We start from the raw sequence: 13437 nt of genomic DNA, 5'->3' as shown, positions 1-13437 counted from the left end.
GTATATTTCTTTAAAATCTAGATCTGTTAAATTTACAATCCCAGTTAAAAGTTTGTTGCTTATAAATAGAACATAGTCCTTTGAAATGATTTTAAAAAAGAATTTGAACATACATTTTCATTTTGACCCTAACTGAAGTCCGCTACTTCATTACTGTTTTACCCAGTTTTGCAGTTTTATTGTTGAGAAGAGATTTGGCTAAATTTTAAAAGTTTCCTTTCCAAGATTATCATCTGAAATCATAGCTTTCAAAAATTTTGAAGCTTATTATTATAGAAAATTTAAGTAGATGTAAAGAGAATATAATGAATTCTCAAGTACCTACCACTCAGCTGCAACAATTGTCAACATTTGAAAGCCAATCCGAAACAGTCTTATCATTTCACCCAAAATACTTCAATATATGTAGTTAACAGATAATGACTTTTTAAATATGCACGATTCTATTATGCCTAACAAAACTTACAGAAATTCCTTGATATCATATATTATCTATTCTGTTTAAATTTCCTTGATTTTCTCAAAAATATCTTTTTACAGTTTTTTAAAAATCTGGATTCAAACAAGATCCTTCAGACACTGCATTTTGGTTAATATTAAGTCTCAATCTATAAACTTTTCCTTAGCCCATTGTTTTCATGCCATTTATTTATTAATGATTCCAGATCATTTGTTCTGTAGAACCCCTTACATTCTGGTTTAAGTTGATTATATCTTTTTGGTATTCAAACTTTTTGACCATTACTTATAGTAAGATGCAGATTTTATATCAAGACTCAGTACATACACACACTCCTATAAAACTGGAATGAAAGTTTAATGAATTATCCTTATCCTTACTATGTGTGGTGCATGCATGATATTTTCTATTGTATTGTCTTTTTGAACATGGTTAAAAAAACACAGATAAAAATCCTTTTAGAAGATAAGTAGCTACCTGTTACGTTGTACTCTGATTGTTAGCCTTAGTTCTCAGCATGCCATATGAAATAATGAAACATATCCATCAGTAATGGTACCTTTCTCAAAAGATTGGGCTGTAGATTCTCTTAAAACCACCAGAATCTGGTGTCAAGGGAAGGAGTGTAGTTTGAAAATACTTATACATGGTCCTGATAAACCCCCAGGGGCATGTACTCACCACCCTGCATCTGCTCTCCTATGGTGGGTAGGGTTTGTAGAGATTTGTTTTCTGCTCAGTTTAAATAATGTTGAACTGTGTTTACCAACTTGTGATAGTTGTTTAAAAAATGTATCAGCTAGCTTTCTAAGTAAAATGAAAATAATGTCCATTAGTCATTATTTTACTGAAATTATTTCAGTAAGTTAATTTAGTAAAATTGTTTTAGGAAAAGTTAGTTTACTATAAAAATATGGTCACTAAAAAAAAAATTAAGTAAGTTTTAGGGGATTGCCTTTTTCTCTCCACAGGAAAACATTAACCTCAGAACAGGTGAGCAGGGAGGATGGGTCTTACTTGATGGGTCACATTTTAGTCATGATAAGGGAAATTAAATTTAAGATTAGCAGGACAATGGAAACATGTTTTGCCAGCTGGATTGTAAAGCCCTTGCAGTGTGCATAGTTAAATCATGATAATCCACACAACAGAATACTATATTGGGAATAAAAAAACTTAATATGTTTGTATTACCACCCTGGAAAGATACCCATCCAACCTTTAGGACATGAAAAAAAGCTAGCTGCAAAACAACATATGAGGCATGATTTTATATATATGTTTATGTACTTGTATTGCTTTTAATGTAAGAATTAATATTTCAAATGATTGTTTTTAATGTTAAAAAGTTTAAAACATTAGTGCCCATCAAAAAGTGAGTTACCAAATAAATTACCTGTACAATAGAACAATAGAAAGTAGAGCTCTGAGTATTGGCTTTGAAAAATATCCATAATACTCTGTGAAGTTATAAAGCAAGTAAACTCATAGTAAGTAGAGTAAGTTAACAATGTGTATAAAATTCAGAAAGAGTCTACTTGACTTTTTAATAAGGTAGTTTACAATAAGCATGTGGTTTCTTTTATAGTCAAATAAAGATACTTATTTTGAAAAAAAGTTATCATTTGAGGTGGGGATGTTATTAACATACATAGTCATACAATTTTATTTCATATTTGTGTTCCTGATTTAGGTTGCTTCAGAGAACTTTGTGCTTTGTGTTGGATGCTGCATATCCGTGAAAAGTTATCCTATTGTTGCAGGCAATATCAAAAAGCAAGAGAAAATGTGGGAGAAAAAAAGGTATTTACCTGTACAAGAATAAGAAAAATGAAAAACATTACTTAGAATATTATTGCTTAATTGGAGATTTTACTGTTGTAGCAAAATTTTCTCTTTGAACTCATTCTGGCCTATCAATCTAAACTCAAAAGGAAATAAATTTTTCAATATCCATTTAGGACCTTGAAGTGGAGTTTGATTCTTGTATGATTGAGCACTGCCTCAGTGCAGTGGAATGGGCTTATAGAATGCTTCCTTTCTCTCGATTTTTGAATATTGAAGAACTTATTCAAGATACAATTTTAAGTCTTATTGGAGAGTTGCCACCGATCAGCAAGGTAATGTTATTATATGTGAAAATAAACTAGATTAGAATAAGAGATTTTAAAGGATTTTTATTTTATGTTACTCATAAAATTCATTTTTAAATTTTTCTGAAGGTAGCAGAAATTTTCATTAAAGCATTTCCCAATCCTGAGGACATAAGGGTTTCTTTAAGAGAAAAATATTACTCTCTTCAACAGAGACTCAGACACTGTGTTGTGAAAGGTATTGTCTTTTTTTTAGATATCTAATAGATAAATTGCTGAAGATTCTGATGTTTTTTAGTTGCTGTTTGTATGATAAACATTTTTCTGTCCTTTTGTTTTCAATCTGTTTATGTCTTTGAATCTAAAGTGTGTCTTCTGTAGATAGCATATAGTTGGATTTTGTTTTTTAATTCAGTTTGGCAGTTTCTACCCCTTGATGGGATTGTTTAATCCATTTACATTTAACTTTATTATAGATATAGCTGGATTTATGTCTGCCAATTTACTTTGTCTCATGTTTCATGTTTTTTATTACTCCTTTACTGCTTTCTTTTGTATTAAGTGAATATTTTCTAATGTAGCATTTTAATTTCTTTAATGATTGCTCCAGGACTTACTATGTGCATCTTAACTTATCAGAAGCAGCTTCAAATTTATACAACTTAATTCCACTGAAATATAGATATGTTTATCTTATACAGCTCTAGTTCCTTCCACCATTTTTGTGGTGGTATTGTTATTTGTATTAAATCTATAGATGTTATAAATGTAATACATTGTTCAATTCTTACTTTACATAAATTTTATGTCTTTTAAAGAAGCTGAGAGAAGAAAGGAGAACAAGTATATATTTAAAGCTTTTGTAATATTTATCATTCTGGTTCTTTTTTTTTGTTCTTGTGAGTTCACATTACCATCCAGAGTCATTTTCTTAGCCCAGTACAGCTTTGCTCCCACCCACCTGCTTTGTGCTGTTATTAGCAAATACATTACATTTCCATATGTTATAGGCCTAACAATATAGTACATACATATTGTTTTATACAGGTGCTTTTTTTGTTGTTGTTGTTTTTGAGACATGGGGCTTACCTACAGGGTGGGGAAGTTGAGTCATGTCACCATGAATTCACGAGCTTCTCTGAATGGATTCAGCAGCTGCTCTGAATGGCAGCGAGTTCAGAGCTCAACGTGGAAATAGTCCACACTTTGAGGGGTGCTGAATAAGCTGGTTATAAGGACTCAATATTTCAATGGGTATGAGAGCATAAGGTGAGAGCATGGGTCTTGTGATGTAGGGAGGGACTGATTGTAGTCAACAGGCAGAAGGGGAGGATTATAGATTATCTTGTAGATTACAGTATCTCAGGGAGTCTCAGGGAGGAGGTAGTTTTGGGTATTTATTACATTTAGCACCTGAATTTTTTTTTAATTCATTTTATTGAGATATATTCACATACCACACAGTCATACAAAACAAAGCATACATTCGATTGTTCTCAGTACCATTACATAGTTGTGCATTCATCACCAAAATCAATCCCTGGCACCTTCATTACTACACACACAAAAATAACAAGAATAATAAAGTGAAAAAGAGCAATTAAAGTAAAAAACAACACTGGGTGCCTTTGTTTGTTTGTTTTCTTCCTTCCCCCATTTTTCTACTCATCCATCCATAAACTAGACAAAGGGGAGTGTGGTCCTTATGGCTTTCCCAATCACATTATCACCCCCTCATAAGCTACATTTTTATACAGTCATCTTCAAGCTTCATGGTTCTGGGTTGTAGTTTGATAGTTTTAGGTATTTACTGCTAGCTACTCCAATTCACTAGAACCTAAAAAGGGTTGTCTATATTGTGCATAAGAGTGCCCACCAGAGTGACCTCTCAGCTCCTTTTGGAATCCCTCTGCCACTGAAGCTTATTTCATTTCCTTTCACATCCCCTTTTGGTCAAGAAGATGTTCTCCATCCCATGATGCCAGGTCTACATTCCTCCCCGGGAGTCAATTCTACGTTGCCAGGGAGATTCAATCCCCTGGGTGTCAAATCCCATGTAGAGGGGAGGGCAGTGATTTCACCTGCCAAGTTGGCTTAGCTAGAGAGAGAGGGCCACATCTGAGCAACAAAGAGGCATTCGGGAGGAGGCTCTTAGGCACAGTTATAGGGAGGCCTAGCCTCTCCTTTGCAGTAACCGTCTTCCCAAGGGTAAAACCTGTGGTAGAGGGCTCAATCCATCAAACCACCAGTCCCCTATGTCTGTGAGCACATTAACAACCATCGAGGTGGGGAAGCCCAATACCTCTGCATTCTCCACCAGCTCCTCAAGGGGACTCTGCATATTTTTTTCAGATTTTTTTTTAATTAACTTTTTTTTAAATTAACTATATTAAAATTTTTTTTTTAAAACCATACAATAAAAAAACATTTCAAACAAACCATAACAAGGGAGTAAGAAAAGGACAGTTAACCTAAGATAACTACTTTACTTCCAACATGTTCCTACTCTACCCCAAGAAAGTAACCTAATATAGCAACATTTCTGTGAACTTGTTCCTACTATACCCATCAGAAATTAGCAGACCACAGTCATTCCTGGGCATTCCCAGAACGTTAAATTTACCCACGATACCTTATCTGTTTTATTGGATTATCATTCCCCCTTCCTTAATTGCTTTCTATCACTAGTTCCCCTACATTCTACATTATAAACCATTTGTTTTAAAATTTTTAATGTTCACATGAATGGTAGCATATAATATTTCTCTTTTTATGCCTGGCTTATTTCGCTCAGCATTATATCTTCAAGTTTCATCCAAGTTGTCATGTTTCACGACATCGTTCCTTCTTACAGCCGCGTGGTATTCCATCATGTGTATATACCACATTTTATTTGTCCGCTCATCTGTTGGAAAGCAATTGGCGTTGTTTCCATCTCTTGGCAATTGTGAATAATGCTGCTGTGAACATTGGTGTGCAGATATCTGTTCGTGTCACTGCTTTCAGATCTTCCGGGTATATACCAAGAAGTAAAATCACTGGATTGAAGGGTAACTCTATATCTAGTTTTCTAAGGAACTGCCAGACTTAACTTCCAGAGTGGCTGAACCATTATACAGTCCCACCAACAATGAATAAGAGTTCCAGTTTCTCCACATTCTCTCCAGCATTTGTAGTTTCCTGTTTGTTTAATGGCAGCCATTCTAATTGGTGTGAGATGGTATCTCATTGTGGTCTTAATTTGCATCTCTCTAATAGCTAGTGAAGCTGAACATTTTTTCATGTGTTTCTTGGCCATTTGTATTTCCTCTTCAGAGAACTGTCTTTTCATATCTTTTGCCCATTTTATACTTGGGCTGTCTGTACTATTATGCTTGAGTTGTAGGATTTCTTTATATATGCAAGATATCAGTCTTTTGTCAGATACATGGTTTCCAAACATTTTTTTCCATTGAGTTGGCTGCCTCTTTACCTTTTTGACAGATTCCTTTGAGATACAGAAACTTCTAAGCTTGAGGAGTTCCTATTTATCTATTTTTTCTTTTGTTGCTTGTGCTTTGGGTGTAAGGTCTAGGAAGTGGCCACCTAATACAAGGTCTTGAAGATGTTTTCCTACATTATCTTCTAGGAGTTTTATGGTACTGTCTTTTCTATTGAGATCTTTGATCCACTTTGAGTTAATTTTTGTGTAGGATGTGAGGTAGGGGTCCTCTTTCATTCTTTTGGATATTGATATCCAACTTTCCCAGCCCCATTTGTTGAAAAGGCTGTTATGTCCCAGTTCAGTGGCTTTGGGGGCCTTATCAAAGATCAGTCGGCCATAGATCTGGGGGTATACCTCCAAATTCTCAGTTCAATTCCAGTGATCAATATGTCTATCTTTGTGCCAGTACCATGCTGTTTTGACAACTGTAGCACCTGATTTTACAAGGAGAATAGGTCAAACTTAAGTGACCTAGGTCACGCAAGCTGCTGTTTGCAGTCTTCAAGGCCAATGTGGGAATGTTCCCACAATCCACCCCCATGCAGCAATTTGTGTTGACCATTAGACAGACATTGCATCCACATTCCACAACAACAATACAGTGAACAGCAGAGTACCAGTAAACCAGTACATATGGACAGTAATCCTATTAACAAGTGGCACCATGGCCAAGTTAAAGAATTAAACCATTTGACAAACGATCATCAGATAAATGTTCAATATTTTGTGTATAATGTGGCATGTGATCAAGAGCTTGTGTTACATTTTGTGAGTTATTGGGTACATAAACACAACATTGAATATTAATTAAAGCACAGGTACACCTGGGGCTAAAATAGCCAACAGATAAAACTACCAGGCAGTCTGCTTTATTCTATAACTAGTTTTTTGTTTGTTTGTTTGTTTTTTACCATTTCCTAACTTTGTCCACAAAAGTAAATTTCCCTTTCTGCATACTTTCTGCAACTTTCTATATGCATACAGGTTTTTGACCTACATTTTCTGTTTTCCATTCTGAAACAGCCAATCATTTAGGACAAAACTACTTTCCTATTCCTTTTCATACAAAACATCCTGTATACCTCTTATACTTAAGTTACCAAAATAAATTTGGAAACTGTTTTCAAGTAGACATTCTACAGCATACAATTACCACTAAAATTAAAACTTGTTAGAATAATGCTAAATACTTAAAACACTTTAATGCATTATTGAAACTAATATACAGTTTTTTTTAACAAGAATTAATAGCACATGTAGGAACAATATATAAGCTGAGTTTTCATTAGTGGATAGAAGAGTTCTAGATGAGGAGGTTTTTAAATGACATATTTTCTTCCCCTGCGGGGAGTCCTTTGTGGTCAGATCTACAGTTAATTTGGGGTTGCAAAGTTATGCATATATTTCCCTGGGGTATGGGGGTCCCAGATGGGGAATTCAAATAACCTTTGGCATAATACCCCATGGGCTTAGGGTTCTCAACCAGGTTGGCTGCGTGGGCCAGAACCAGAGCCAATTGACCTTAATACCCAATTTCTAGTGTTTGTGGCACAGGCAAGAGCAGATGATGATTGCTGACTTGCTGTGGCTTGAGGGTAGCTGGCCCCCCTTATTTGAATTCGTAAGGCCTGCATGGGCCCAGCAGTAACCATTTCCACAGGAGTGGGAGCCACGGCTTTGGGTCTGGAGTTAATGCTGATACAGTTGTTGAGCCCGTTGTTGTAAGGGGTTTCTATTATCCTTTAAGTGTTCCTTTAAAAGGCCATTCACTCTTTCAATTAACCCAGCTGCTGTGGGATTATAAGGCAAGTGAAACATCCAAAGGACGTTATTGTTCTGTAGCACAGGCCTGGATTAATTGCCTGGTGAAGGGGGTCCCCCTATTGCTGCCCAAGTGTGTGGGGACCCCAAAAAAGGCACTTAGTTTTTCTAAGCTATGTATGTTAGCTTGTTATTTGGCCTTGCCCACTGGAAGGCCAGCAGCAGTCCTGTAGCCATATCTACAGTGGTGAATATATATTTTGCCCCTTTGGACAGAGGAAGGGGGCCAACATAGTCTACTTGCCACCAGGTGAGAGGAATCTGGTCTCGGCCAATGGGGCCATCGATGGGATGGGTCCAATGAAGAAGCATTCTCAGCCGTCGTCCTCTACTCCTTTTAATTCTTTCTACTCCTGCCTGGTTTTCTGATGCAGCCATTCAGTCGCGTCATGCATAGTTGGTATTAGGTTGTAGAATTTCACTAGGGCATCCACTTCTGCATTAACTGGCAATGAGTTAACATTATGGGCAGAAATATGGAAAGCAGTTACCTTACATTTCTGGCAGGCCATCCAGATGTCTTCCCCCAATTTCTTTCCCCGTAGTGGGTGGTCAGCCACCATCCATTGCTCCTGCTTCCACGTGGCCATCCATGCTGTTAGGCCTCGATATATGGCCGTTATCTGGGCAGACAGTCAAGGTGTCTCCTGGTTCATGGACAGTTACCATCCATACAGCCTGCAGCTCAGGCCACTGGCTGCTTTGCAAAGTTCCAGTCTCCCACCAGATGAAGTCAGTACTTGGCTGGACAGTCACGGCCATCCAGATAGCATGTAGCCCAAGTGCCAATCCATCAGTATACCATGAAGAGTCAGGTATACTCCCTTGTCTGTCAGTGGTGGGCATGGGATGAGCCACCTCAGGAGGATCAACAGGAGGCAGGGCATGCTGCTCTTCCACATGGGAAACCAGTCCTAAAACTTCATGCATCTCTGCCCTCACAGGGCTGTTGTTAAAAATTCAGCATTGTAGGATGTAGGCTTTCCATTTGGTCAGCGTGCTTAGCTGAACACTCCCCGAATGGGGCTTAATTATAGTCTCCTGTGTCCACCCCTGTGTGAGTGTGGCCACCCGTAAGGTCATTGGGCACCTTTGATTTAGACCTTCGACTTGTAACAGAGCATTATAAGCTGCATACAATTGCTTTTCCAGCAGGCTATATCTGAGTTCTGTGCCCTTCCAAAGTTGGGACCAGAATCTAATAGTTACACATTTAGCCTGATGCCTTTGCCACAACCCCACCCAAAGCCAGTATTGGCACTGGCCACATCCAATTCACAAGATATATTGGGTCCACCCCCTTTAAAGCCTGTGCTTGCTCGATAGTTCGCTTAGCTTTTATAAACACAACCCACCATGGAAAATCCCATTCCCATGCTTTTCCTTTTCTAATTAGGGTGTACAAAGGTTTTAAAATTTTTAAATAGAGTATAAACAGTTTCTAATAATTTAATAAACCAAGAAAAGTTATAAATTGTTTAGGAGTTAGCAGTATAGGATAACTTTGTATTTTAACAACAGCTAAAGGAATAGCTTTAGTTTTTCCCAATCAGACAATACCCAAAAACTTGATAGAATGTCCAGGCTCTTGTAATTTGCTTTGATTTATCACCTATCCTCGACTTTGAAGGTGGGTAACCACTGTCCTAGTGGCAATTTCTAGATCTGGAAAAGAATTACTGGTTAGCATGATATCATCATTATAGTGAAACATAGGGGGTGTCCTTTTCTTTAAATCCTGTGGTACCAGTCCATGGCAGATGGTGGGACTGTGGCGGTATCCTTGTGGAAGCACAGCAAATGTCCATTGTTGTTTTTCCCACATGAAGGTGGACGCAGTCTGGCTGGAGGAATCTAAAATACTAAAATAAGCTTTAACAGGTTTAACACAAAGTGAAATTGGCTTAATTGAGTACTCATGTCCTGCAACAAGGTAGCTATATTTGACGAGGTTGCAAACAAAGTAGTTACTAAATTAAGTTCAATATAATTAATAGTTATTTGCCGGGTACCATTGGTTTTTTTCATTGGCCAGACAGGGCTATTAAATGACCCTGGTAATTTATACTGATATATTGCCACAGTGCGTCTGGGAGAAGGCAACTTTTGTTGGACCAGAGGACGTGCATGCTTACTTTCCTCAGTTTTAATTTCTCGGTCAGACAGGCTCATCATCTTTCGATGAGGAATCAACAGGGTCCTCCACTTTAGGGTCAGGGGAAGCTAGGGTATGCCGAACTTGCTCTTTGGGCAGCTTATGCCCTCTTACTCTAGTGTACTGGCTTGCCAGTATTTCTAAACTTTCAGTTGTGCTTGGGTCAATTGTGTCTCCCTTTCTAACTTCAATTCTTCTTCTAAGCAGCAGACTGCCACATCAGCTGTTTTCTGTAGCTGCACATACAAGCCTCCAAGAATAGCCAGATTACTGCTGCAGCAGCCTGGCGGCTTTCCTTTTTCTCATGAAATCCTGCTAGTCCTGTGGCCTGTTGCAGGAGGGCTATTAGTCCAGCCGGGGAGTCACACACATCTCCATACTCCCTCGGCAGACCCCATTCATCTAGGAGGATAGCCACCCTTCCCCACATAGATGTCACAGGCCACCCCAATATCCCACTCGGGGACTTCCCCTTTCCCTTCCCCAAATTCCTGTCATCAGTGTCTGGGATTTCTTTAGTCTCCAGGCTGGCATGCCAGTTGTCACAGCCCAAGAGGGCTTTTGTAGCCAAAGGACTAAAGAAAGCACTAGATATGTTCTGAGACATGAGCTTTTAATATGGGCCTTATCTACAGGGTGGGGAAGTTGAGTCACATTGCCCTGAATTCAGGAGCTTCTCTGAATGGATTCAGGAGCTGCTCTGAATGGCAGCGAGTTCAGAACTCAATGTGGAAATAGTCTGCCTATACAGTTGCTTTTTAAATCAATTAGAAGAAAGGAGAAAGATAAGCATTTTTTTTTTTTTTTGTCTTATAATTACATTTACCTTCACTGATGATCTTTGTTTTCTCATGTGTATTTGAATTACCGTTGGGGTCATTTGCTTTCAGCCTGAAGAACTTCCTTTCATATTTCTTATATGGCAAGTTTATTAGCAACAGTTTATCTTAGTTTTTGTTTATAAGACGTCTTTATTTCACCTTCATTTTTTTTTGTCTTTTTAAAATTCAGTGTTTTTTTTATCTTCATTTTATTGAGATATATTCACATACCACGCAGTCATACAAAACAAATCGTACGTTCGATTGTTCACAGTACCATTACATAGTTGTACATTCATCACCTAAATCAATCCCTGACACCTTCATTAGCACACACAAAAATAACAAGAATAATAATTAGAGTGAAAAAGAGCAATTGAAGTAAAAAAGAACACTGGGTACCTTTGTCTGTTTGTTTCCTTCTCCTATTTTTCTACTCATCCATCCATAAACTAGACAAAGTGGAGTGTGGTCCTTATGGCTTTCCCAATCCCATTGTCACCCCTCATAAGCTACATTTTTATACAACTGTCTTCAAGATCCATGGGTTCTGGGTTGTAGTTTGATAGTTTTAGGTATCCACCACCAGCTACCCCAATTCTTTAGAGCCTAAAAAGGGTTGTCTAAAGTGTGCATAAGAGTGCCCACCAGAGTGACCTCTCGGCTCCTTTTGGAATCTCTCTGCTACTGAAGCTTATTTCATTTCCTTTCACATCCCCCTTTTGGTCAAGAAGATGTTCTCTGTCCCACGATGCCAGGTCTACATTCCTCCCCGGGAGTCATATTCCACGTTGCCAGGGAGATTCACTCCCCTGGGTGTCTGATCCCACGTAGTGGGGAGGGCAATCACCTTCATTTTTGAAAGATAGCATTGCTGGATATTGGATTCTTGTTTGATAGTATTTTCTTTGAGCACTTTAAATGTCCCACTGCCTTAGGCCTCCATTTTTTTCTGCTGAGACATTACCTGTTAATGTTACTGTTTTCTCTTTTAAGTGATGAATCATTTTTCTCTTGTTGCTTTCAAGCTTTTCTTGTCTTTGGATTTCAGCATTTTGACTATGATGTATCTCTTTGTGATTCTCTTTGTGTTTATTTTACGTGGAGTTAGTTGAGCTTCCTGGATCTGTAGATTACTTTCTTTTGAATAAATTTGAAACTTTTCAGCCATATTTCTTCAGTTATTTTTCCTCTTCCTTTTTTCTCTCTTCTCTCCTCTGATACTCCCATTATGCATATGTTGATGTGCTTAATATTGTCTTACATTTCTCTCATGCTCTGTCCATTTTTCCCTCTGTTCTTCAAATTGCTTAATTTCTATTAATCTATCTTCAAGTTTCCTAATTCTTTCTTCTGCCAGTTCAACTCTAGTTGAATTCCCTCTAGTGAATTTTCCATTTCAGTTATTTTACTTTTCAACTCCAGAATTTACATTTGGTTCTTTTTTAAAATAAATTCTATTTCTATATTGATATTCTCTATTTGATGTAGGATCATCATCTTACCTTCCTTTACTTCTTTAATCATGGTTTTCTTTAGTTATTGGGAACATATTTATAACTGCTACTTTGAAGCCTTTGTCTGTTAAATCTGACAGCTGGCTGCTGTCACAAGCAATTTTGGTTGCCTATATTTTTTTCCAGCTCATGGATTATGCCACTCTGTTTCTTTGTATGTCTTGTGATTTTTCTTTTGTTGGAAATTTGCATTTTAGATAATATATTATAGCAATTCTGGGTACTGGTTCCTACCCGCCCCCCCCCCCCCAGAGCTTATTACTGCTATATGCTTGTTTATTTATTTAATGACTGATTAGATTATTTTAGTGGAGTATGTCTCCCCTTTCCTCCTTCCCTGTTAAGTCTCTGATATTTTTCCTCAATTGGTGTAGCCTTGGGTATGCCCATAGTCACCCTGGAATGACTGCTTTTGGAAGGACTTTTTGCCTTACTATACCCTGTTATTAAACTCCTTTATCTACTGACTGATTGCTCTGTGTTTTACAGTCACATATTTTATCTTCTGACTTGCATTCTAGTAGTTTACATGACCCAAAACTTCCTCTTTCAACCATGGTCACATAAATAATTCAACACTGTTAATTACACTCAGAATAATAGTGGCCATTCTAGTAAGTATGAAATGATACCTCATTATGGCTTTGATTTGCATTTCCCTAATAACTAGTGAAGATGAGTATCTTTTCATGTTCCATTTAGCCATTTGTATTTCATCTTTGTGAAGATGACTATTTGTGTGTTTTGCCAATTTTTAAATTGGGTTGTCTTTTTATTGTTGAGTTGTAGAAATCTTTATATATTCTGGATAGCAAACCCTTAACAGATATGTGGTTTCCAAATATTTTCTTCCATTGGGTTATCTGCCTTTTCATCATTTTAACAACGTCCTTGAAGCACAGAAGTACTCAGCTTCGAGGAGTTCACATTTATCTATTTTTCTTTCATTGTTTGTGCTTTGGATATAAAGTCTAAGTAACTGATGCCCATCACTAAACCTTGAAGTTGCTTCCCTACATTTTCTTCTAGGAGTTTTGTGGTACTGGCTCTTATATTTAGGTCTTTCATCCATTTTGAGTTAATTTT

The 13437-nt window shown here is 37.4% G+C and overlaps 1 protein-coding gene across 9 annotated transcripts in view; it reads left to right on the top strand.

The window, feature by feature from the left end:
* The window catches only part of CPLANE1 (ciliogenesis and planar polarity effector 1), a 254183-nt gene that overhangs the window by 82832 nt on the left and 157914 nt on the right, over nt 1-13437 (top strand). For all 9 annotated transcript variants that reach the window (XR_005210980.1, XM_037799359.1, XM_037799363.1 and 6 more), the window contains 3 exons: nt 2154-2263; nt 2422-2580; nt 2683-2791. Coding sequence is in view for 8 of the 9 variants with exons in the window: in XM_037799359.1 (XP_037655287.1) it covers nt 2154-2263; nt 2422-2580; nt 2683-2791 (378 nt within the window). In the remaining variant the exon portion in view is untranslated. The remainder of the gene's footprint in view (nt 1-2153; nt 2264-2421; nt 2581-2682; nt 2792-13437) is intronic.

The sequence above is a fragment of the Choloepus didactylus genome, chromosome 11, assembly GCF_015220235.1.
Source record: "Choloepus didactylus isolate mChoDid1 chromosome 11, mChoDid1.pri, whole genome shotgun sequence".
Taxonomy (NCBI): Eukaryota; Metazoa; Chordata; class Mammalia; order Pilosa; family Megalonychidae; genus Choloepus; species Choloepus didactylus.
Note: the sequence above shows the minus strand (reverse complement) of the source record. Positions and strands in the feature narration are given on the sequence as shown.